At 40.1% G+C, this 27,656-nt stretch overlaps 1 protein-coding gene across 2 annotated transcripts in view; it reads left to right on the top strand.

Moving 5' to 3' along the window:
• The window catches only part of NFIA (nuclear factor I A), a 620,753-nt gene that overhangs the window by 570,730 nt on the left and 22,367 nt on the right, over window positions 1–27,656 (top strand). Inside the window, exon 10 of one of the 2 annotated variants that reach the window (XM_048495977.1) lies at window positions 4,284–4,375. The exons of the other annotated variant lie outside the window; for it this stretch is intronic. Within the exon in view, the coding sequence (XP_048351934.1) occupies window positions 4,284–4,375 (92 nt within the window). The remainder of the gene's footprint in view (window positions 1–4,283; window positions 4,376–27,656) is intronic. 2 annotated transcript variants of the gene reach the window in all.

Here is a 27,656-nt window from a genome sequence, read left to right as displayed (position 1 = left end):
GGGGATGGGGAAAAACCCGTGTTGGGGGGGGGGACTTTACACGGCTCCCACTCCTAATACAAGTCCACCCTGCGATTTCTGCCGCCCCCCTCCCCCCAGGGTTTTCAAGAATTATACTTTCTGCTATTCTTTTGTTTTAATGTGGGAGCAGCCACTCATAAGAGAATGGCTGCCTTGAGAAGCGCGTTACTTGGCTGCACTTCCCTTTTTCCCTCAGTTCCCACCTCTCTGCTGTGAAGCTATGTAGGGGCACAAAGATGGCAGCATGACTGTGGAGGTCCATGCCTGCCTGGCCCTATAGCTATGCACTGAAGGGAGGTGATGAGGAAAAAATGTGCCTCCATGTGAAGGCGTGATGGCAACCTGCATTGCCTCCATGAGCTCCATTCGCTGCCTGCTTGGAGGCTTTCAAACACCCCGATGGCAATAAGGGTTGCTTTATCCCGGCTGCAACACGCTGTACTTTGCCTGTACAGAAGGGACCTAAGAGTTTCAAATAAGTGGCGTTCTGTTGGTTGGTCTTTGTATATAGATTTCAATTAAAAAAACAAACAAAATTTGTGTCAGTTTTGTTGGCTTCATCTTAATTTCAGGCCTGATGCATCTGTTTAAGTGATATAATACCGCTATGGCAATAGACACTTTTGAGGAGAGTGTATCAATAATCAAAATTCATTTAGAAGAAGAAAAAGAAGAGTTTGGATTTATATCCCCCCTTTCTCTCCTGCAGGAGACTCAAAGGGGCTTACAATCTCCTTGCCCTTCCCCCCTCACAACAAACACCCTGTGAGGTGGGTGGGTCTGAGAGAGCTCTGAGAAGCTGTGACTAGCCCAAGGTCACCCAGCTGGCGTGTGTGGGAGTGCACAGGCTAATCTGAATTCACCAGATAAACCTCCACAGCTCAGGCGGCAGAGCTGGGAATCAAACCCAGTTCCTCAAGATTAGATACACGAGCTCTTAACCTCCTACTCCACTGCTGCTCCTGCATAATTTGCAGCAAACAGCATAATTTGCAAACAGCAATAATTTGCATTCTCCAAACAGCATAATTTGCATTCTATATGTTGTTCTAACAAACAAGTTGACCATTCTATTATGAAAGAAACATGGAGACACTGAAGAAATTTGTGATTGATTTTCAAGTGCTGTTCTAACTGTATATCTTCTAATCCAAATGACTTCAATGGATTTAGAAGAGTGTAACACTTTAGGGTTATACTGTTAATGTTCCTTCACTTTAGAAATTTAATTTTGAAGTACCAAAGTGAAGAGCTGTAACAGGACTGGGGATCTCAGACCTCTACCTTGCCATTTAATTTTTCCAGAGGAATTCAGTGTAGAGTGTAGTGTGATATGGCTGCTGCTCACATTAGCTTAGCAATTGGACTAAAGTAAAAGACTGAATCGAATGTCCCCTTTCTAACTATGAATAGCAAGAAAGTCCTGAGCATATATAAGTAGGACTTCATTATTTTAGGGTTATCTTGTACTCTCCATAGCAGCTGGGGGGTGGGAGTTACCAGTTACAAAGGGGGGCCAGCGTTGACATGTCAACATCATTTCCAGAAATGGCATCATCACATTGGACCTCTTGTATTTGAGCGAAAATTCTTTGACCTCTTGTATTTGAGCAAAAATATCTGTTTTATTATAGAGTTTGGCCCAAATACCAGAGTACCCCTGTGATCACTGGCAACGTGATTATGTCACTTCCAGAAGTATCACTGATACATTGATGCTGACCTCCCTTTGCAGCTAGTAAGTCCCACCAGCCAGCCGAATGGCACTGAGGGGAGGAAGTAAGGACTTAAGGCGGGAGATTCCAGCAGGGGAATGGCAAACCTACTGGTGAGACTAGGACAGTGAGCCTCAGCAACATTGGGATAAAAAATACTATAGTACTGTTCTGTTCCATTCTGTCACCTTCTACCCCATCAACTATAACAAAGAAGATTCCTTTGTGATGTTCAGCAGTTTCACATCATCTTCCCAGCCTATAGGCTCTCATGTAATGGGTTTGGGGGACAACTACTGGTATCTCACGCACATTACAACATATGTAGAACCCCATGCTCTCATTCTTGTGTCTAAATGTTTTATTGTAATTCCACTGTAACACATTATTTAACATGACATAAAAGGCTATTCTGTCTAATAATACTCTGATAATTCACACGGCATTTCCCCAACCACTATATCAGAACAATTGAATCAGATAGCATCATTTACTGATTTACTGATTTGGGACAAATAAAGACATCTCATCAATACTCTACCCATCCTGGTCGAAGCTAGGCTCAGGGCAGCTTACAAAAATGAAAACATTAAAGTTCTAGTAACAAATAGCTGATATATTCTACAAATTCTAGTAATAATCATATATATATAAAAGTCAATAGGAGTCCCAAGACCCCAGACCTACTCATTTGTATCACCCCTCATCCCAATTTAATCCCCTTTTGTTTAAAATTTCTAGATGGGAAACAGAGACAAAGGGGCACACAATAAATATGCCAGCAGGAAATTGGGGAGGTCAGCTGTTGGACTAATGGGTGGCCTCTACCAAAAGCCTGGTGGAACATCTCTGTCTTACAGGCCCTACGGAACTGCATAAGGTACCTTTAAGCCATGGTGTCAGCCAACAGAGAGTTCCACCAGGCTTGTTCCAGGATCAAAAAGACCCTGGCTCTGGCTGAAGCCAACTTAGAGTCCTTGGGATTAGGGGCCACCAAGAGGTTACTATTGTCAATATGCAGTTTCGAACATGTGTGATTTTAGTGATGTAATTGTGACCACAGCCTTCATAAAATATCACGTTGTTCTTATCTAATTTTTGGACACTTTGGGAATGATCATTTTCATTTTTCAATGTGTGATGATTCTTTTAGTTAATAGCCCAATTCAGGGGCCACCAGGGACCGCTCTGCCACCGCACCACCTCCAAAAGATTTTCAGGCAGTGCAGGGGGGCAGCCAAAAAGGAAACAAACTGGTCATTTGAAAGTCCTCCATAAAGCTGAATGGAGTTACAACACCTTTTCAGGTGGCATAACTATGAAAACTGGGCCATAGTGTTCCTAACTTTAAAGCCCAGGTGGATGCTGACTACAGTCAGTTCCATCCACAGGGACATCCCCAGCCTACCCCTGCTGTGCCAATGTGGCCAGATGTGACAGGGGAGTGCTGATGCACCCCCCATCATCACGTTTGAGTGTCCCGGAGTGCAGCAGCACCTGCCCACCAGTATTTTTGCCCTCTGCTGGGGTAAGTACCCTGGAGAGGGCAGATCCGCCCAAGTCACCTTGTGCTACATCCAGGATTCAATTCGGTCCCCCCTCTCTGGACTGGGGCATCAATCATATCAGTTTCTAAATGCATTGAGAAAAATCATACACAGATTAATTCTGGTTACATTTCCCATGAATTGTGAATGGACTATATGTGGGAAATGGTCTTTACCATTTTAAATTTTTAAAAATTAAATATGTGAAGATTTGAAAAGCAGAAACAGAGTAATATTAAAAAATGAAATCATTATTAAAATGCAATCCATTTGTTTTAGATGGACTTAATATATAATACTTAATGGTCACAGTCCACATCTCCAGTCATACAATAGCATTCATAGAGTTCTGTGGCTTTCTAATCCCCAGTCATCTGCACCTGGGGATCCACATTTGTAACAGCTACTCTCTCTTGATGTAGAGAGTAGCTATTTATATGCATTCCCCCGCCCCCACAATTGTCTTTCATTACATTTGGTAATCTTTTTAGCATTTTGAACCCATTATACAAATAATGCAGAGTTTGTCCAGTCCTGTGGCATAAAGCAGAAATTCTAATATGGAATAAAGATCCAATTATGCTAAAATGTATATGAGTCACTTCAAGCATAGAAATGACACTCAAGAAGAAAGTGTATTTCTTTTTGAAAATGTATTGAGAGCATGCTTACAGGCCAAAGATTTTTGCATGTGGAACCTTGTACTAAATACACTGTCTAAAAGAAAAAAGTTGCTTGAGTGAACTTAACATTACTTATTTACATTACCATATTTTGTCTTGAACAGAAAGACTATTTCCTACTGCCTAATTATGTCATGTTTCTATTGCCTTCATTCTGAAACAGTTGTCTCAAGTCAGATTCTTGACCCATACAGCGTGAGCTCATTTCTGTGTTCGACATCTGTTTAGGTAGTTCCAAGAACGACGTTGGTTTTGGTGTTGCTTGTGTGTGTGATCTAGTGCTGCTTCTTGAACGCATGTGTCCCTTCCCTTCACAGCCTACTCGACACCCAGCACCTCCCCTGCAAACCGATTCGTCAGTGTTGGACCACGGGATCCAAGCTTTGTAAATATCCCTCAACAGACACAGGTGGGAAGCTTTCAACTTCTGTTCTGTAATCAGTGTGTCATCCTGCTTGTTACTACTTTGCTGTACCTTAGTGTCACTAGACAGCTGTGTCTTCATCACTCAGTTCATCTTCATTGTCTGAGTAACAACAATGAAATGTCAGTTCCTGTATTTGTTTGTCTATATGGTTTGGGGGTTGTTTGAGGGTCTTCTTGTGACAACAGCGCTTCCTCCATAAGCAGAAAAGGGCATATTTCATACCATTTAATCCTGGACTATTACAATACAATAATTGTAATACAATACAATAAGACTGGGTTTCATTATTCATCTGTTACAAGACAAAGTAATAGCTGTTTGCATGAAAGAGAGTCAAAAATTGCACTACTGTATGCATGTTTAAATGTTTTGGTAGAAATAGAATGCCCTACATTTAACACACACTGTTTACTGGTGCAAAAGAGAACATAGCTTGGATGCTATTTTTCATTTTGGTCAATGAGACAGTTGGCAACTTCAAATTCATATCTTCAAGATAGCACAGGATACATTTACCAGATTATTCAAAATAAATTGCCTGATCTCTCCAATATATGGTAATACTAAAAATATCTATTACCTGCATTAAATGCGGTGTTAATCATATTTACAACATTTTAAAAAGATACAAAATGAAGTTTCTAACAATAGCAGTTTTAAGCATCTTTATTTGGAAATAAGTCCAAATGAATAAAACTTTCATCCATTTAGATATGTAGGAGTCAGCTGTTTTTTCCAACATTTCCAGTCACTTTAGTCAGTACTTTCACATACCTGTTTTATTGAGTATATCTTTCATATCCCAAACCCAGTAGAACATGTATTCATTTAGAGCAGGAGTCTGCAACCTGCAGCTCTCCAGATGTTCATGGACTACAAATCCCATCAGCCCCTACCACGGGGGCTGATGGGATTTGTAGTTCATAAACATCTGGAGGGCCGCAGGTTGCAGATCCCTGATTTAGAGTGAGTGAAATAGGACAAAGGAACCAGTGTGAGATGGAAAGTATATGTTAATGTTGCTCCCAACGGAGAGGACTGGGGCATGATTGATCCTTCCACGTGTCCCTTGGTGTGATATTTTTAGACAATGAGAGGGCGGGTTCTTGATTTTTCTAGAGGTAGATTTCATGGAGTCACAAGACAAGTCCTGGATTGTTGTCTCATTTTGAAATGGCATTTTATTATACTTTATTTCTATCATGATGAAGTGGTTTGACCAAGGAGGACTCTGCCTGCACCTTTGGCTTCTTGACCAAAGGATAGTAGTACAAGGATTTTCGAAGCAATAGTACTGTAGTGTTTACTCTGAGCTTTCTCCACTTCAGAAAAAGCATAAATAACCTTTCCAATAATCTATGCAGCTGCTATTACATATGTGTGACAATTCAAAAATACCACAGATAGCTCTTTATATCAACATTCCACTTGCGTGATATTTTCTAATCTTATACTTACACTTATTCAAATGCAATGTTTGGCTACGGTATGAAATAAGATCTGCCATGTTGTAAAGTACCTACTTATGGCAACTATAGTACTTGTGAGACTTCATTCATTTGGAATACAGAGAGGTTTATTGGTTTCTGTATGCAAGTCATAGTGCACAAGGTTATAATTTTTTCTGGTGATGGTCAGTTACACAACTGGTTTACTGACTTATATTCTGACCAGATAGAGAAATACCAGTTTCAAAGAGGCCAAAAGCTGTTCATCTGTTATACTATAAAAAGTGCGATCAAACATTTTTGTTCATCTTAAAGACTATTTTAATATGCTTGTTCCAGGGTATTTCAACTTCCCAAATATCAATCAAATAATCGTTGACATCTCTGGTCATCTGAACCATTTACACATCTTAATTTACACAACTCATGTTTTTAGTATATTTCCATCACAATACCTTACCCATTCCTTTTCTGTGAAGCATTGATATAAAAATTTTTAGCATTTGCCTAATTATCATCATCTTTTAATTAGCATCTAGCATTTTTATTTATGATGAAAAGACGTATAGTCTCGTGTTAAAAGAATTTAAAATTTTGAACAAATTAAAAAGACAAAATATACATTCTAAAAATAGAAAGATTTAAAATACAGATTAAAATCAAGCATATTATAGTCAACAAATAATCTTACAATCCAAGTTAAAGGTGGAAGCCCTAATCCTTGCTGCCACTGACAAAAAATTAACAACTGCAAAAGTGATATAGTTATGTTTGTCCTCTGTACTAGCTTTATGGGCAGATAGTTTTCCCAACCTAGTATCAGCTATATGAAGAAGAGCTTGGATTTATATCCCCTCTTTCTCTCCTGTAAGGAGATTCAAAGGGGCTTACAAACTTCTTCCTCTTCCTCCCCCCACAACAGACACCTTGTGAGGTAGGTGGGGCTGAGAGAGTTCCAAAGAATTGTGACTAGCCCATGATCATCCAGTAGGAATGTAGGAGCGGGGAAACAAATCTGGTTCACCAGATACGGCTCCACCACTCATGTGGAAGAGCGGGAAATCAAACCCAGTTCTCCAGATTAGAGTCTGCCTGCTCTTAATCACTACATCATACTGTGCAGCCCTAGTTCCCAAAGATTAGTGCTTGGTATGTATGGACCCCAGTCAAACTCTGATCAGGTATTGCCCCACATAACAGCTTCAGTTGTGGAAACATGACGTACACTGTCATATTCTTAAGGCTATTTTCTACATCCTCAGGTCCAAACTAGAGATAACAGCATCCCCAGTTTTAACCCAAGGATGCTGCCACCATTTTAAACCCTAGCACAGGCAATTTTAAGAAAATCTGACTGCAGTATGGTAGGCCTAGGCATTTTTATTTCCCTCTGTACTCCATGCCTTTTCAAGTATCAAAAGGCCACCTTCCTTGGCAGCTGTTTCAGCATTTCAAAAAATGTGGATGGAAGAGAGCATATTGTCTTACTGTGCTGTGGGCCAGATCCATCAGATCCTTATGGAATTTTTAGATCACCCATATTAGGTTTTTTAATAGAGGCACTGATGCAGGAACGTTGCCATATCTATTTCAGCCCTCAGTTACTTTTTGCTTAAAGAGAGAAGCAGAATTACACATAGGATTCAAGATATGGATGTCCCAATGATTTATACGGGAATTTTTGTTTTCTGTCCCCTTTCTAAAAATGAGTTTGCTATTTGATGTTGAAAACTGACATGTTTAAGGGAGATATCCATTTCAGAACCTCTTTTAAAAAAACCTCTTTAATTCAAAATTCCATGGTGTAAAAGTTAAGTCGGTATCATTTTTTACAAGATCACACTAATCATCATTTGAACTTTCATTCCCTTTCATGAGATTGCTCAATAAATCACATTCAGAAACATTAGATAAATATTTCAAAGAGACCAAGTACAGACATTGTGGAATACACTTATTTTTACATGTTAGAGAAAATGAACGTGTCTTCCTCTTTTTCCAACATGTCAAAAACACAAACTTGTGCAGCCACATTGTGTTTCATTTACATGAGTCTCGCATCCTCCAGCATTTGAAGATCTCAGGGGAGCATGGGGGCAGGAAGAAGCAGAAACCACTGCTTCGTAGGTTCAAGAAAACTTTTCTCCTTGGCTACAGAACAGAAAGTTGCACTAAAGTTACAGAGAAAGTTAAAGAACTCTATTTAAAGATTTAGTTTCCAATGTCAAATGGAACATAAAAATGAAAAACCACCAATAGCATCCTCAGTGTGGGCCATACTAGCTTAACCTTTGTAATGTTGTAGTAACCTTACCCTATTCAGACGTTTGTTGTATGTACTTGAATCAGAAGCTTGATCAGAAAGTGTATCCCACTTAAACAAGGCCAATTTTTGAATATGCTTTTTCTAGGCCCTTTCAAATTCCCAAATGTCAATTAAGAAAATAGTTGTTGGCAGTTTTGTTAGCAGCTAATTTGAGCCAGATGTTGAAAAATATTAATGCTGTAGTTAATATCCCACAGCCATGAGGAGTGGAGGAATTAACGAGAGGAACTTGTGTTTCAGGATGTAGCTTTTATTTAGGATGTTTTTGGTATTATAGAACAATACTTGAAAGGTCAAGAACATACAGTATTATCATTTGGCAATGATTACAAAAACATTAATCTAGTGTTAACATCTAGGGCAGGAATGTAATTGTATGCCTGTTCCCCAAATTACAGCAAGAACTCAGAAAGCACATAGATGTCACCCTCCTACATGTTAAGGGCATGCAGTCTCATGGTATTTGCCTGTTATACATATCTGATAAGATTTGTCTTGGTTGTGCATGGACTGGCATGATGGAACCTTGGACTGTTGCTTCAACATGAAATGTTGCTTATGTGAAGCAGCATATCATGTAGGATTGATGGTTTTCACTACATTATTGCAAGATAGTGAAGGGCTGTAACACAGAAGAAGAGCATCTGCTTTACGTGCAGAAGTTCCTCGGTTCAAACACCAATACGTCTAGTTGAAAGGACCAGGTAGTAGGTAATGTGAAAACCCTCTACCTGAGACCCTGGGGAGTTGCTGCTAGTCTGAGTAGATGGTACTGATGGTCTGATCCAGTATAAGGCAGTTTCATGTCTGTTCTTGTCTTCTACCCCCCCCCCCCGCCCCCGCCATCCTTTCTTGTTATTAAGTGGTGAAAATCGACAGAACACGTCAAGCTGTTTCACCTGGAACAGACTAGGACAATGTCTGTATAATTGTGTATCAAGTGGGATCATGTTACAAACAACAGCCAATGCATGTTGACTAGTTTGTGGTTAACTTGGGGTTACTCCACCCTACTGTGCCTGCAGCTTGTGATGAGATAATGCAATTGGAAATAATGGTCATGGTAGCTGAAATCAGCAATGGGTTGTCACCATCAAGAAATCACACAATAACTGCAGTTTATCACACAAAAAACTATAAGTTGTATTATGTACACTAGTTGTGTGATCTTACCTTCAGTAATCAAATCAATATTTTCCTGAACCCAGACTGTGAAAGCACTGTATGCTTTCTTGCTGACTTCTCCTTTTTCACCTTTCAGTAAGGGCTTTACTTTATAGCTGCTCAGATAGAACTGGTTAAATTGTGTTGGATTTCAAGCCTTCATTGCACTGAACAAGGTCACACAAAGTACAACAGCAACTCAGAAAATATTTTAACTCTTTGCAGTCCAATTTCACTGGTTAAGCAGCAGAAAGTCACCAGCCTTTCTGCTTCCTGCAGTTAAGTCTGTCTTGAAATAATTCCAATTTAACAGATGGATAAACAAAGTTTTCTTGTTTTTTTAATGAAACCATGATTTTCGTGGCCTTGGAAGCTATATTTACATTAAAAGGTACAGGGAAGAGACATGCATTAAAGGAAGTTTAAAATTGCAGTTTTATACCCAGTTACTTCAAAGTGCAGCCCAGTGTATACTTATTTGCAAAAAAGGGTCCTTGAATTCAGTTTAGCATAGATTTGAACTACAGAGAACCAGTGCAGTAACTACAGAAATACACACTCAGATTCTCATTCAGGTAGGAATCTCACTGTAAGGCATTGTGCCAGTCACTCTCTCTCAACCTTACCTACGTCCCAGGGTTTTTGTGAGGATAAAATCAGGAGGAAATAATTATGTATGCCACCATAGGCTCCTTGAAAGAAGGGCAGGGGGAAATGTGACAAAAGTGGCTAACTTCAACTAACTGCTTAGAGCTAGTTTTGTTTACTTAGAACTAACTCACTTAGAATTGCAGTTATTAGGTTCGTATATTTAGCTTCCTTCCTTCTCTTTGTGAGCAAATGAGTAATGAGATCACAGTAAAGGAAACAAATATTATCCTCTCTACTTCTCCACAATAACAACAACAACAAAAGGAAATGTATACAGTATAAATAATGCCCATTTATCCTGAGTAAATGGTCTTGGTTAATTCCTTCCAGATTTTCTGAAGTGACGTAATTGGGGGAAATGTTCTAATTTTATTACTATTTTATTTTAATGGTAATTGTATAATAGTTTGAAGAAGGTCACAATGATCAAAAGAGTCTGTGTTCTTGTCTTTCATTTTCCAGAAGCAAAGCAAATGCTTGCAGCATTTTCAAGGTCTGAACATAATCTTTTCATTTTAGATGAAAACTTTAACCATTCTACCAGGTTAAAAATTTTACAACTCTCAAAATCATCCTTCTAAAATATGTCAATTAGTAATATGACACTTTTGGGATTTAAAAGTTCTAGTGCATAAATTCACAACAGAAATATTCTTCTTTCAAACCTTACAAAATATTGCTGTTTATTTTCTCTCAGATTTCCTATTAGTGGTTTTTAAAAAGTGATTAGCTATGTACTCTATTCTGGGTTTTTTCCCCATAGTTCTGTACAAATGCAATCTTATCAGTAAAGGAAATGACATCCAGTGTAGATAGCCATCCACTGAAAATATTCAGACCTCCTTCCCCTGACATGTTATACTAAGGAATATATCACATGTGACCTAAGAAACACTGGCTGTGGTACAGCTCCTTTATGGCAATTCAGAGGAAAAGTGCAGCTGCGACTAAGCTGGGAGGAGGCTTGTGGAGGGCTTCTTCTATAAAGGGGGAGGCTTGTGGAGGGCTTCTTCTATAAAAAAACAAATAACTAAAAAAGAGAGAGAGAAAGGCGAGAAAAGTCAAGAGCGCGCCAAAAAAAAGCCCGATGGTGTTCCTAGGAGGGGAGGGGTGAGCGGGAGCATATAAAGGAGGCTCGGCCCATCGCCTCCTCCTCCCTTTAGCTATGGCAAGCTTCCCACCCACCTCTCCCCCTGTTTTTGGTTCTTTTTTAATGCATTTGTTAATTTTGTCATAGACAGGCGGGAGCTGAGCTGTGGAAAGGGAGAGATGGGGAGCTACCCTCTTTTTGGGGGGACCTCCAGGGGAGATTATAGGGTGGAGCAAGTCGGGGGTCGGGGTGCCCAGCGGGGGCTACTGACGCTTGCACCTAGGAGCAAGAACATTCAGCATGGGGCCTTCTCCCCAGCTGAGTTCCATGGCAGTTCAGCATGGGGACAGCTGCCAAGCTGAAGTACACCACTGTGAAAGATGACATCTTCCTCCAACGGGATTGGAGGAAAGGCTTGCTGTCCAGCGTACAGATCAACTCCCATGCTGTGCCCTCTCACTTCCTCGTTCTTGTATTATGTTAATAAACGTTTTGGCTATGGACGGAATATTTTCCCACAAAAAAGTTGAATGTTGAGTGTTATGTAACAGGAACTGGAGCAAGACTGGTACCATCATCAGATGGCAAATGACTGTCAAATTAGAATTCTTCTAAATAACTGCTTCATGGCTTTCCCTAGGACACAAGCTACTCCTCCAAGACAGTATCAGCTCATATTCTCCTCTTCAGTATGTCTACTATGAGCAGCAGTATGAAGTAGAGCCCAGTCAAAATATTCCCATTTTTCCAGCATTTTGTTCAGTGTTCCGTCATGTCTTACTGGTTTCATTTAGGCCTACCAGTTGCCCACTGATGACAGGCAAACTCCTGGTAACTGTTGCCATTGCCTGCCAACACTCATTTCCTCAGTAGGCAAAAGCAGGCCGGCCTAAGGGAGGGCTGGCAGTCTTCATTGTTGTGCAGTGATGTCACTTCCATTGTGATCGAAAAGCTCCAGCATTACACTGGGGCACTCACCCAGAAAACTTTTTAAAATGAAAACAGAAACTGCAGAGAGTGCAATTGTGGTTCTTCTGGGTTGCACCAGAAGTGATGTCACTGCACAGCAACAAAAACCAACCCCCTGCAGTAATTACCTGCCTCCCCGCATCTCTTCGCATCCCCTGGTACTTGCCAGACCATTCCTGTAAACCCTGGTTTCATTCACTCAGCATCAAACCCTACCACCATCACAGATCTTTAACAAGAACGAGAACTCTTATAGCTAATGTTTCCAACTTGTTTTGTGCAGGGATTATTTAGTGGGGTGTTTTTTTTACAGTGTAGGGTAGTCGCTAAGGCAAAGGGTTTTTTATAATATATTTATTAATTTTATGCAATAAAAATGAAAAAAGGATTTTACAAAGTGTATATAATACATTTTATACCTTGCATATACATTTGGTGTAATAAGAGAAAAAAAAGAGCACAGAAAAATAGAGGACAGATACTACATACTAGTCTAAACAACAGAAATCTATTTTCTGAATTCCTCTACAATATAGAAAAAGCTAAGGCAAAGTTGGAGAACACTGCAAACCAGCACTTCGTCAATCAAGAATTTTTTGATTCTGTACTAGGTAGACCAGGCATGTTCTTATGGACCAGCATGGGGACAATATATTGCACAGTTACTTTTGAAAATATTTAACATTTGAAATTAATTATGGAGCTTATGTGTTCACTTCTGCCAGAGAAACACATTTCAGTTTTTCTCTTGCTTAATTTAAAATAGATTAAGGCTAGCTGCACTGCTGATTTAGGGCCAAACTACATGTGTCAGAGCACAGGTGTACAGCCTGACTTGCAGTCAGGTCGGAGGAAGTCATTTTAAACAGCCCCTGCTAGTGGGGACAGTAAGCATCCTGTTTCCCTCCCATCTGGTTTTTGCAAATAGAAATGATAGTGGGGTAGATTTTCACCCCTTTTGTTTCTTACTAAGTAGGTCTTTATATAGGCTATGCCTTTTAGCTAAACAGTTGCATTACCAGATACATTAGCATTCTCTCGCTCACATTTTCCTAATGAAAATTCCTATCTTATACAAAGACTTTACAACTATGATCTTAATCTTTCACATCCATTTAAGTAGTTTCCACCAGTAACTGTATTTTACTGAACATCTATCTGCCAAACTTACTCTTACTTACCTTTACAATGTCTGCTAAAGCCAAAAGTCAGCCTCAGACCCCACCACCATCACAACAGACATTGTACTGAAATAGCTAAGACATAAGCTTTACCCAAATAATACTCTCTACTTGCTATGTTCCTAATGATAGTGTGATTTCTGGCAAGTACATACCATGAAGGTTAATTTGCACTGGATAGTGTATAGGATTATTTAAAAACTTTCCTTGGTTCTCTAGAGATTCCATATCCGATACATCATTGCTAGTTTTGTACAGGAAGTTCTAGAAAAGGAGCACCAAAGTCATACGTGGCTAGATTGTCCTCATTCTCACGGATGGTTGGGAATCATAACTTGATGGAAGATAGCAATATCATTCCCGGGGTATAATACAGTCATTCTAATTGCCATGAAATCATCAAAGTCATGAAGTAGATTCCTGATGTGGCAAACGTACAACGCATCACATTAAACTAATTATCTTTCTAAATGAAGATTTACACCTCACAGAAAAAGAATATTCTCCAGAAAGGCTGTCTCATCTAAGAACATAAGAACATAAGAACAAGCCAGCTGGACAGACCAAAGTCCATCTAGTCCAGCTCTCTGCTACTCGCAGTGGCCCACCAGGTGCCTTTGAGAACTCACATGCAGGATGTGAAAGCAATGGCCTTCTGCGGCTGTTGCTCCCGATCACCTGGTCTGTTAAGGCATTTGCAATCTCAGATCAAGGAGGATCAAGATTGGTAGCCATAAATCGACTTCTCCTCCATAAATCTGTCCAAGCCCCTTTTAAAGCTATCCAGGTTAGTGGCCATCACCACCTCCTGTGGCAGCATATTCCAAACACCAATCACACGTTGCTTGAAGAAGTGTTTCCTTTTATTAGTCCTAATTCTTCCCCCCAGCATTTTCAATGAATGCTCCCTGGTTCTAGTATTGTGAGAAAGAGAGAAAAATTTCTCTCTGTCAACATTTTCTACCCCGTGCATAATTTTGTAGACTTCAATCATATCCCCCCTCAGCCGCCTCCTCTCCAAACTAAAGAGTCCCAAACGCTGCAGCCTCTCCTCATAGGGAAGGTGCTCCAGATGAAGCCAAAGTTTGAATGTCAAGGAAGGCTGAAGTTGACATTAACTGACATAGATAGAAGCAAAATGGTTGTAGTGCTGTGTATGTGCTCCTTGTTTCCTTCACTACTGCATATTGTGAACCTGTCTGTATGTTATGCTTTATGAACAGCTGTTCCTCCCTATATGGCATTAGGCCAGAGTACCCCATGCTCTATCATCTGATTTATGATTCCTACCAAAGGTTTATATACTGTTAGTTGTATGCTATAATTAACCATTCTATAGAGTTAGCTGGGATCCTGTGCACTGTTGTATCTGTGGGAGTGAGGTAGGTGGAAGCAGTTTGATTTATCCCTCTGTTGGATTTATCGGGAATATAATTAGTAGCTATTTGCTGGTAGAAGAATTGGCTTTTTCCATGGGGCAGGATACAGTCAGGATTAAGGTGGGCACTCCTTTGCTCCTTCCTTAGCACACACCCACCTCTTCCATTTACAGCAGCAATAAAGTTCATCTCTCAAGCTAAAAACCAGCAATCATAAGAACACTTTCCTGGAGATGAGCTCCACTGAACAAAATTGGACTTACTCCTGAACAGACCAGCTTAGAACTTCTTGCCCCTATCATTGTTTAGCTGGTATAATTTATAGATAAAAGAGTCTTGAAGGGCATTTATATTTTAAAAAATTATAAATATAACGACTAGTAATTGTATGGGCTAAATTATTCATGCTGCATTTATATTCTTACCCCTGAGAAGAAAATTGGCATTCTATATTGTTCTATGAAATTCTGCATTTTTTCAGGGGAGGGGGACATTTAAATTGTATCTTGGAGGAGGTGCCATAGCTTAAACTTGTCCAGAAATACTACATGTCTCAAATCCATGAGAAGTTCTCCTGAGCAAAATTCTTTCAGTAGGAAACCTCTAGTATATTGCATTGCTGGGCTACTAAAATCATTTTTAAATGGATCAGATTTGTGGGATTGCAGCTCAACTGGATTTTTTTCCCCAAAGGAAGAATCTGTACATTAAAGAAAAATCTTAAACTCAATATGCATTCCTTACGGAAGTTTTTGTTTTGTAAGTCTTACAGCTTTCATGTTACATGGAGATTGTAATCCACTCTCAACTGCTGGTTGCTGTGATCAACATAATGAATATCAGTTGTTAGATTTCAATCTACGTAATATTTAATCATCTCAATTATGCAGTTGCCAGTTGTTTTGCACATCTCCAGATGCCTACCAAACATTTTCAACTGAGTCCAAACTGGAGTTTTGTATCCTTTGCTGCCTTTATCTTTCTTTCCTAATTTCCTACTTTCACTTCCCCCCACCAACCTCAGCTGCAGATAATGGTGTATTGGATTAGCCTGGCTTGCCGCTGCATCAGATCCCAATCGATTTATTGACTCTGTCAGAGAAGCTAGTACAGTAATTGTTACAAGAGCAGAATGGAAAGCAAGTACATGTCCACATAAAAAAAAAGATTTGTTCTTTCTTTACCTTCCTCTTTTTCTTTATTTTATGCATCTTTACGTGTTTATACAGTGTAGAGCACTTTACTTAAGATAATCAGCCCGATTATTAATTGCAATAGTTAAGGTGCTACATGACAACAGGCATATTATTGAGAACATTGATCTCATTTATTGACTGGTGGGTATTTTGGTGTTCCTTTAATGGCTGTTTTAAAGTATTATTAAATCATATTTTCTTAATTGGTTATATTGATGGTCAGCTGTCAGTCTTCAAGGTGGAGACCCCATCCCCCAAGAACGTTTTGGAATATTAGAACCCCAATCCTAGAAAAGTGCGTTATTTCATGGGTATTAGTTTGCACTAGTGTCAGTACTAGTGACATATTAGTTTGCACTAGTGTCAGTACAATCGTAGCCTGTACTTGGTTAGTGTGACAGTGGCATCCTACTGTGCTTTGTGTTCATTAAATTCCTATAGCAGTAGTTTGCTACTTTAACAGTCATATATGTACACTTTTAGGTATATAGTAGCTTAAATGCTTCTAGGGTTCAGTAATTAATTAATGTGTCCCTCTTTTTACCTAGTTATCTACCAAATGACCATTTTATATAATGCTTCTGCACCATAGCATCAGCTCAGAACATTCGCCAATAGAACATATTGTTATTCAATCAGTGCAGTACATTTCATTATTTATTAAAATAGAAAATATAAAAGTAAGTATGGAAACTGTCTATAAATATTTAATATTGCAGAAGGAAGAATCTTAATTCTTGAGGACTCCTAAATGTTAGGAACAAGCCTTTCAGACTGATTTATATATTCAGAAGCAAGTCCTACTGAATTCATAGGATTGCATCCTGAATTGTTTAAAAACTGCTACTAAAACAATTTAGAACACATATTTCTTTTTCAACATACATTTCTCTAGGAACAGAAGTTTAAGACATGAACTTTATTTTAAGCCTGGATTTACAGATTTAGAGTTCAGGATGGAACTGAAGTTTGTCTTTTTAAAAAAAAAAAAGTTAATTCATATATAGTGGATACACATGCAGTGCCATCCTATGCAGACCAGAATCTGCTAAGGCCTATTCAGTGAGGTTTACTCCCAGCAATATGTTATGTTAATAGTGTAACTCTTGAAATATATATTGGCTTTATCCGTTGTACAGTCTACAAACTTTTATTGAAGCTTGAGGAGTTGTTCTGAGCAAGAAATAGGTTGGGAACATTGCTTTATCACCACAGGAAACTCTGAACAATTGGTATACTGGGTAGTCTTGATTTCATATCTATAATACTTGGAAATACTTAATTATGATCCAAAACGATGCAAAGCTGATTGGTTAGGTTAAAATATGCCATTCGGGGGCCTTTATGCATGTACTACTTACTGCATGGCTGAGAAGCAGTCGATTCACAATCTTTGCTTTGCAACTGGATTTTTCTGTTTGCACAACCCTTTCCCCCCACTTTTTTTGTTCTCTGTACCACGGGGTTTTCATTTTGCATACATACAAAAGCTGGCTTTTGTTCTCCTGGATATTGGATGCATGGTGTCACTTGTGACATGGTAAAAGGGGGCTTTCTCTTTCTTTTTGTCTTTGCATGTTTTCACACCCCATTCATTGTCTTCCAGCCTCCATATTCATGATTACCCTCCTCCAAAGTGTCCCTGGCTGATCTGATCTGCCATTTTGCCTGCCCATCTTCTTTGATGCCACGCAATCTCCATTTTGGAAGGTTGCCTGGTAACTGTGTTTTTCGTTTTTCTGCTCTTCCTTCCTTCCTTCCTTCCTTCCTTCCTTCCTTCCTTCCTTCCTTCCTTCCTTCCTTCCTTCCTTCCTTCCTTCCTTCCTTCCTTCCTTCCTTCCTTCCTTCCTTTTCTTTTTGGACTGCCACTGATCTGTCAATAGTTCACAGAGCACAGCAGAAAAAAAACCCCTGAAGTTTTCCATTCAGCCAGCTGTTTCTTGCAGCTTCCCCTCAACTGCTCTCACCAGTCCAGAGCAGTCCAGAGCCTTCATGCCCTGCCCCCTGCCTATGATTGCTGCAAAGGCTGTGTGTATGTTCTTTTTAAAAATATTTCCTTCCATATGCTCTGCAGAGATCCTCAAAGAGGGGGCTACCATGTCAGAAAGCCACGGGATTCTATGCTGCTGCTTCCTCTTGGAGAGCTGGCTGGTAGATCAGGGCAAACCAGGCACTGGGGTTGCTTGGGTGTGCCTTCTCAGTAAATAAACCTTGTCAATTTCACCTGGTTCACAGTTCTATCAATAGACTGTTACTATGTAAATACCAATAATTTAAAAAGCACAGAGGAAACATCCAAAACTTTCTGAGCATCCCAAAATGGAGGAAGCATGGGAGGGAGGTGGTCAGTAGAGTGCAACAAACAACTGTAGTGTGGGTAGGGGGGAGGTAGGGATGGTGGAATGAAAAAAAAATCTGAGGTAATCTTTATGTATCGTTATATCATACATTTTTCCTGTGAAGGGGGGAAAAGTCACATTTAGAAAGCATTCACCAAATGTAGGGAATCTCAGGGCTCCTAGTGGATTCAGTGACAATGAGGGGAAAACATGTAAGTTAAAAAAAAATAAACTCCAACAGGAATGTATGCTGAAAGCAAAATGGAAACCTGAGTGTGTAAAAGGCCACAATAAACTGATTTCTTGAATTAGTATCCATACATACATTTCTATTTCAAGAATAGAAATACACCCTGTATACACCCTGAATCATTTATATCTTGTCTAGTTTTTTAAAACACTGTGCAGTATTTTACACACTTTTGTAAAGATTTCTGATGGATTGTGTGTGTGTGAAAATAGCTGTAAAAATCTGAAAGTAAATGTTTAGCTATTAATTTTCATAGAAATTTAATTTAATTTTCACAGTTCTTAATTTAAAAATGTGTTTATAGCCTGCTTGAAACTAAATGTGCAGAGCACATAAAGTAACTTTCATCTGTCATAGTGAAGAGATCAGCATACCCATGTGCCAACAGGCAACAACCACAAGTACTGTTTTAGTCTAAAAATTGTCTTTGTAAAAATAGTACTGTGGTTAACCATATTTATTATTTTTCATAGATTCCAGAACACTTTTGCTAAGTTAATAAACAACATATAGTTTTTCTCCACTAAGTAAGGCATCTATTTTAAGACAAGAATAACACTGACAATAATTAGTGAACCAACTAATTGGCTGTTCCCTTTGTCCAAATGACGTTTGTCTGCATAGTCTGGATAAAATTGTGCATGCCTAAATTCCATGGAGTATATCTGCACAGTTCGGTGTTTAAGGTTGCCTTCCTTAGAACACACACCTGGGAGTGAATAAAATGGCACTTATTTTGGAGTAAACATGCATAGTTGCTGCAGTTAAACTTTTTAAAATTCATTTCCAGTGTTGACCATACTATTTTCTCCTTCTGGTTTTCTCTTCTGGTTTATTAACATGAAATTTAGCTATGTTGTGCTGTAGTTTGTGTGACTGTCGAGACTCCATTCCCTTAACAACTGCCTCTCATAATCATCAGGATTATTAATAACCCTGATACCAAGAATCAAGAATTTGCTTTAAACTAGAGAATTCTTATGTTTCAAAATTATAAGATTTGAAAATTAAATAAATTCAGGATGGATTTGCCTGTTTGTCAGTCTGTACAACCACATCATTATAGCCCTGTGGACCAGAAACAATACTGAAGCAAAACAATTACAACTACTTGTATTGTGATCATTTATTAAGATATCTGTTAGTAAGTTTGTGACATTATAATAGTATTTTCAAATAATTTAAAATATCCAGGAGTCAGTGATCCTTCTCATTGATGTTTCTTCTTTCAAATGTTTGTTGTGAATCATTGTTGATTTTAATTTCCTATCATGGATGATGCATACTGGCTATATGCCCATTTTTTTTTAATTTTCCCACATCTTCAATCCATAGCACCCTTTGGTAACTAAAGACAGTTGTGTGGGCAGTGGGCGCAACTAGACATTTCTGTCCATCTGTATTAACATAATATAATCCCATTTGTAAATTAAGGATCCTTTGAATCTGGTAGAAGCTAGATTTATTTAAATTTTTTTACCCAGGTGAAAATGGGAATGTTCTCACAGTTCTGCATTAAACCATTTTTAAATTCAGTATTGTTTGTCATGAAGAATCCTTGCAATCTTGCAATCCTGCAGACTAGAGATACAACCTCTGTAAAATAGTCATTAGAAGAATAGGGTAGGTCTTCCTTTTTGATATTCTAATTAATCTGTGTTATCAAACATTTTTTCTCCTCCAGGTAAAATTACTATATTCTTTGCAGCATTGCTCCCTATTATACCCTACACTTTTGAGATGCTAATCTCATAATAGCTCCCTGTCACATTAGTTGCAGCCACTATTTTTTCACATCATCTGAATGTAAAATAAATTTAGGGTCCCTGGCCTTTTGCCTTGTTTCCACACCTTTCTTAAATTCAGCACAAAGGCAGATTCTGCACAGGCCAAAATCACTGGTGTTGGCTTGGTAAAAAAAACCATTTGGAAGGGGAACTTCCCACAGCTGCTGCCTCTAAATCAAGGCAGCACTGCTCTTCCCCACCCCCCCACACACACACAGTGTTTTGTTGACTTGCTAAATGAGTGAGTCTTTTGGAAAGTGGCGGCATCCACCCACTGCCAAGCAAACAGCACCGTGTGGAAGGCGCCTTTTTTTGCAGCATATCTCTTCCTTTCTGCGTAGCTCTGTCAGGATGAGGGGACACGCCCCCTGCCCCCCGAGCGCCGGGCCATTGCCAGGGCCATAGGTGTGTTTCCCATTGTCCTGATGGAGCTATGCAGGGAGGAGGAGGTAAGTTACAAAAAAGGTGCGCCTCCATGTGGAGGCGCCGCCGCGGGCCAAGGCAGCACCAGGGCCACCAGTACATAAGTGTGCAAATGGCTCCAGGCCAACGCCAGTGTCATGTACATCGGTGCCCCACCACTCCCAAGGCTCCTGCAGAATCCACCAAAGATAACAACTGAACCAAAATCCAAGAATAGTGGCCAAGCCTCATGACTATCTGCCTCTTTGTGCATAAATTTCCCTTATGTGATGATGTTGCATCTGTCGCAAACCCTAACTGAGACAAACTGACATGCACTGTTAAATAAATAATCCCTGATAAGTGTTCATCCAGTTGCTCTTGAAAACTGCCTGTTTATGTGGGGGTGGGGGGTGGGATCACCTCCCCATGCCACCAATTCCTGCTAAACAGATCTTACTGTAAAACATTTTTTTCTAATATACAGTCAATACCTTTCCAACTGTGCCAATTACTGCAAGTCCTATCTTCTGCTGCCAACAGGAGCTGCTCGCTGCCCTCCTCTAAGTGGCGATCTTTCAAATACTTAAAGTGAGCAATCATGTTGTGTGCCCAGCCTGAATCTCCTGTTCTCCAAACTGAACATTTCCAAGTCCCTCAGCCTTTCCACATACGGCTTAGTCTCTAGGTCTTTGATCATGCCCAATTCTCTCTTCTGCACCACTCCATTTTGTCCACATCTTTTTTGAAGTGAGGCCTGCACACAGTACTTCAGGTGCAGCCTGATCAATGCAGTGTACAGCAGGATCATTAGAAACTAGACTTCAAACTAGTAATTTAAAGATAATGCCAGCAACATTAACATGCTTTATTCATTAAATTTACTTATTTTATTTAAATCAGCCACCTTTGTTCCTCATGGAGCTTAAGGTGACTTACAGTATAAATAAAACACACACAATAAAATATGCAAACATAATACTGAAATTAATAAAATGCAATCCTAAATTGTCTTCATTTGCCTCCTGAAGATTGAAAGTGAGGTTCATCTGTGGAGGTTTTTCCATATTTGTGGGACTGCCACTGAAAAGACCTCATATACTCACCAAAGGAGTGTCTTTGGGCCTTTCCCCACTTACCTTAAGCCCCACACTACTCTCCTGAAGTAGCGTGGGGTCCCCCGGCACTCCCCACGACAGCCGTCCTGACGCTGCCGCTGTTGCGCCCCCTCAACGCGTGTCATTCCTGGCGCTCTTGTAAATGGCGCCTTTTGATGGTCGTGGGGACGCCTGGGCGCGCGCCAGAAATGAAGCGCGCTGAGAGCAGCGCGCGGCATAGAGGGGGTCATGATGAGTGGGGAAACGCCCTTTGATGGGCCATTCAGGATAGTCTCTCCTTGTTAATTCCTGGGAAGGAACACATGCAAGAAGATGGTCCTTCAACTACCCAGGTTCCAAACCACATAGGGCAGTGGTGGCGAACCTTTGGCACTCCAGATGTTATGGACTACAATTCCCATCAGCCCCTACCAGCATGGCCAATTGGCCAATTCAAAAACATGGCCAATTCAAAAACAGCACTTTGAATTGGGCTTGAGTGGATCAGTAACTAGTGCAATTGCTGTAGTCTCAGGATGGAATGCTCCGAGTAGCTGACTCCAACCAGCATCTAGCCACAGCATTGGTACACTAGCTGTAGTTTTCAAACACTCTTCAAGGGTGGCCCCAAGTAAAGTACACTGTCATAGCCCAGTCTAAATGCAACTAAGGCATGGATCACTGCAACTAGATCTGACTGACACACGAATGGATGCAGCTGATGTACCAGCTGAAGCTGGGCAAAAGCTCTCTGGAGCACCGTACCCACCTCGTTTTCTAAGGTGACTGCTGTATCAAGTAACGCTCTCAAACTAAGAACCTGGCTTTTCAAGGGGAATATAACCATGCCCAAAACAGGAGAGATCTGAATCCACTGGTCTGCCTTTCTACTAACCTCTGTTTTGTGTGAGGATAAGTTTTAGCTTGCTTAGCCTCATCCAGCTATTGCCAACTCAAAACACTGCTTTATATTATGCCCACACATGCAGAATAATGTACTTTCAATCCACTTTGCAGCTGTGCAGAATAGCAAAATCCACTTGCAAACAACTGTGAAAGTAGATTGAAAGTGCATTATTCTGCATGTGAGGGTCAGGACTGCATGTGAGGACATTATTCTGCATGTGGGTCAGGACTCTTAGGACCCTCTAGATCACATCCTTCTAGAGACCTTTTCACTGCTAAGGCTCATGCCTCTATTTATAAGTTAATTGAGATGAATGACTGGACAGCAAAGGGGGGTCACTCAGGCCCCTTCCGCACATGCAGAATAATGTATTTTAATCCACTTTCACAATTGTTTGCAAGTGGATTTTGCTATTTTGCACAGTAAAATCCAGCTGCAAAGTGCATTGAAAGTGGATTGAAAGTGAATTGATAACAATCATTTCTATTTAAATAATTGCACACCATCCCATATGAATAACATTTTCCCATTCCTTCATAGAAGGTGATAGTATAGCAAAACAGATAATTCCAGTCAGAGGCTATACTTTTGCAGAAACTTGTTGTTTGGGAACTACTGTCTATTTCAATGGTTTTGACTCTCCTTTAGGCAGTGGTGGGATCCAAAAATTTTAATAACAGGTTCCTATGGTGGTGGGATTCAAACAGTGGCGGCGGCACACACACGCACCTCCAGTCCCTATTGGGCAGGGAGGTTGCTTTAGTAACCCCTTCTCGGCACTCAGAAAAAATTAGTAACCACTTCTAGAGAAGTGGTGAGAACTGGTTGGATCCCACGTCTGCCTTTAGGTTTAAAAAATGGATTTTTAACATTTTTCTCCTCTCCTGATCATAGCAAGATAGAGATCCAGATGGCTCTGATGTATGCATTCATACTGTGTATATAGCAATCATTTCCAAAATAATATTCTATATTACTTATTGTAGGCGTGCATGTGTCGGCATACCTTGTAAAAACATCTGTTGTAGTTAGCTTGCCCCAGGAGCCCACTGTGTGGTTAAGACTGCAAGTACAGTCTTGAGGACTTACAAACAAAAGATTTTGCAAAAACAACAAGAATAGAAAGTGCAATGAAGAACAAAGGGAGTTGGACTGTGGTAAAAGCACATACTGGCTGTTCTAACCTCTGTTAGAATAAATTATGTCCTTAAAAAGAAAATTAATACTTTAACAGTAATACTATATGCAAATAATTAAGATATTGTTCCATTTCTTTCTGTCCTTGCTTCAGTCCTGTGGAAACTTTTAATACTGTAGCTTGAAACTTGTGCCTCTGGGTCTCAAATGCCTGAGAAAGCACTGCAGGCTTTAACTGTAGAACATTCCTTTAGAGGACCCTGGAAACAGAGCAAGCTCACACAAGAGAAGTTCAGAGAGATCACATGTAAATGAAGGCTGGCTCTAGACTCCCAAGGAGAATGTTATTTAGCTTAAATCTGAACTTGAAGTTTTAAATGCATTCCAGTAAAACTGGGCAGAAAGCTCTGCTGGGTAAAGCATGTTGCTATGATTATAGTGCCTTTGCAACTCTGGATTTAATAAGTAAAAAAGAGAGAGAGATGTTGTTTTGCAGCCGAAACTTGCATAAAGTACATAAAAAGTTGGTGAGGCACATACATGTCTCTAAAATATTAAGAATATATCATGAAGTGATGCAGTAATAATTGATCGTGAAGGGGATGTGCATTCCCCTTCACATTTATGTATGTAGATAAGCAACATAAAACTGCTGCATAATCATGAATTCCCCCCTAGAAGTAGGAAATTTATATGTGAGGGGGTGTCAGATCTCTGCCATTTTTGGTTTACATCATCTCAGAGGGAGAAGAATTTCGTACCTCCATCTGGTTCCTCCTTCTCTCACTGGATAGCTAGGAAACTCATTACTTGTCTCCTCCCACGTCCCATTGAAGACAATGTTACTACAATTTGTGCATGCTAGTTCCCCCCTCTCAAGAGGAGAGAAGTTCAAATGAGAGCCCAATTCCTCCAAACCTCATTAGGTGATATCAATAGTCAGATGTAGCAGTGATGATCATGAGTGATGATCATGAGCAGTCAGGGGCATAACAAGAGTGGGGGAAGGAAGGGCCCTTGCCCTGGGCTGCAGTTACCTTGGGGCACCCTGGCTGTCACCCCTACCCCACCACAAACAAAATGCCTATGGTTGCTTTAAAATTGAGCTTAATTTATTCTAGGTGAGTGGTACTGCAGCCAGGAGGGGACTGGCCGGGACAGATCAAGGAGGGCACTCTTTCCCTGACCAGTCCCCACCCTCAGTCTCTTCTGGGATGCCACTCTCCTGGAAATAAATTAAGCTTAATTTTAAAGCAATCAGACTTTTGTGGCAGTGACAGCAGTAGGGGAGGAGAAAAGTGGCCCACTTCCTGCTTGCCACCGCTGGAAAAAAAAACTGTAGTTGCTTTAAATTCAAAATTAACTTACTTCTAGATGCATGGCAACTGGGAGGAGCACCCTTCCTGGTTTGTCCCCACCCCCAGTCTCCTCCCAGCCGCTTCTCGCCCAAAAGTAAGTTAATCTTAATTTTGAAGGAGCCACAGGCATTTTTGTGATGGCAGAGGCAGCAGAAGGAAGAAGAACGTGGGAGACGTTTCCCCCCTGCCACCTCTGAAACTCTCTTCCACCTTTCTCTCTTTCCTCCCTTCTCTTCCCCCCCCCTTTTGTCATTACTAAATACGTAATTTAAAAAATAAATGAAATTGTTATCAGAGTTGTATGTTATGACAAACACAGTCAAGGTTAATGGTCTCTGATGCCTGGTTAAATAATGTTCTAATCTGAGTTGTATCCTCTGCATACTGAACTTTTCTACCATCAACTTAAATCGGCTCCCTTTCTGTATATGCTGAGTTTGAACTCAGTCTGCATGTGAGAATGTGGTTTGGCTTATGCAGATCCTCTATTTCACTGGATCTTTCTGTAGATTTCCTGTCTTTTTCTTAATTATGTTGCATTTCCAGATCTTCATCAGACATGAATGCTTCATTAATGTTTCAGCAAGATTGCTCTATCATGCAAAGTTGTCAAGGTGAACATGAGCCTATGTAAAGAACCATGATGTCCCTGAATAAAGTTTGAATTCTTGTCCACTGTGAACTTTAAAAAGTCATAACTTGATATTTTGTGGTTTAAATTAAGGATAAACCTTTATGACACCAAGTTGTAATGTTAAAATACCCAGGTAAAAATCTACTTTTTATATGTGTCTGAAGATAGCCAAGAAATATAAATGAAGTGTCTGTATTCCAGTAAGGAAAACTTTATGGTGAACAACACACAGCAAGCAATGATTTGGAAGTCCTTAAAAGATTTCATCTTGCCTTCTACTTAATCCCTTTCCTGTACTTCACTTCTCAAGTAACTTCCATACCGCTGGCTCACTTTAATGGGTAGACGCTATTTTTCATGAAAAAGCAGGAAATAAGCTGTCTTTGGTGAAAAAAAAAGATTTACAAAATGTAATCATTGTTGAAATATTCCCTTTGAACTAGCTTGTCTGCAGGGGTGTCTGGCTCCCAATATCCCTGTTTCTTTAGAATACCCTTACTAGCCCTTGGAGTTGATCAGGTACACTGGTGGCTCACTTCTTTGATGTCTTGAATGAATGAAAGAATAGCATAATAAAGGGAGCTGTTGATCAAGCATAAAATACTCTTTAAGCTGACAGAATGGCAGAGTTAACACATCCTAAGCTGCTTTTAGGGTTTTTCCTCTTCCCCGCCTCCCCCCCCCTCCGCATTTTCCTGTGCTTTGTGTACAGTGGGGGTTTGTATTTTTTAAAAGTCTCTGATCTATGTAGTATGGGTCCTATAACAAAACCAGAATAAGATTGTTTCTTTCTCATGTTTGGTTGACTACGTTTCTGTTCTTTTTCCTTGTTTAACCAGGAAAAAAAACCCTGACATTTACTGTGGCTGGCTTTGAATATGTGACATGAAAGTTTAGGACATGTACTTAAAGTAAGCTTCTCAGCCTTTTGGCTAGGAAAGCATCCTCTATATGAGTCAATCAGAACCAAACTATTTGTTACAAAGGCTTTATGAAAAAAAGAATAATAATAAATTCCTTTCCATCTATTTACACATACACATACTGTCAAATTATGTTCTTCCATATGAGAAGATGATTTTGTTTTTTGTCCCCTGCCCTCGGGGACAGGGCGGTATAAAAGCTGAAAGTATAAATAAATAAATAAATAAATAAATAAATAAATAAATAATGTAGATCTTAAATTCTATACGTAATCTATATATCATATTCAAAGTGGAAATCAGGCTTTTCCCACTTTTCGTTCTTTTCTGTGTTATATTGAATGGGATTATGTTACAATGCAACTAACCTTTCGTTCATTCTTCAGCTTTCAAACATTGGAATTATACTTTACAGACAAGGAAGTTCTGGGAATAGCAAAGTTTGCTGTGTGTTTAAAACTCTGGAACCTGTAGCAATAATTGCTGCATCAGAATGCTGATGAGTTGTTTCTAACAGAATTAGTAGAAAAGTTAAGAGCCCAAGTAAAGCGTGGTTCCGCCAGGCTGCCGTCTACCTTCCCTGGGACTGCCCCTGCTGACTGGGGCAGTCCCGGTGGCTGCCGGCCCTTTCTGGGGGCCTCAGGCACATGAGACCGGGGGACCGCGTTCACTGATGCCCTGGCGCTCATCCGGGCCAATGCTGTGAGCCCCGGGACATCCACCCCTGGGATGAGCTGCATGGCCCGGACTCTCCTGGTCGAGCAGGCTCTGCCACGCTGTTTTCTGGCCAGCTGGGGCTGGAACTCTTCTCCTGGCCCCTGGTAAGTTGCGGGGGTCTGGTTCGGGGCCAGGGAGGCATCCAGGGAGGGGGGGATCCCCCGACCCTGGACATGTAATATACCTTCAATCTCAGTGAGAAATAAACTAAACTGTAAATAAGCTCCATAAACAAATAAACTAAAGAAATAAATTAACAATTCCTATTCGTATGTATGTGTAAAGTGCTGTCAAGTTGCATCCTACAC

This window comes from Sphaerodactylus townsendi, linkage group LG05 (genome assembly GCF_021028975.2).
Source record: "Sphaerodactylus townsendi isolate TG3544 linkage group LG05, MPM_Stown_v2.3, whole genome shotgun sequence".
In the NCBI taxonomy this organism is placed as follows: Eukaryota; Metazoa; Chordata; class Lepidosauria; order Squamata; family Sphaerodactylidae; genus Sphaerodactylus; species Sphaerodactylus townsendi.
This window is presented reverse-complemented; position numbering and strand designations above follow the sequence as displayed.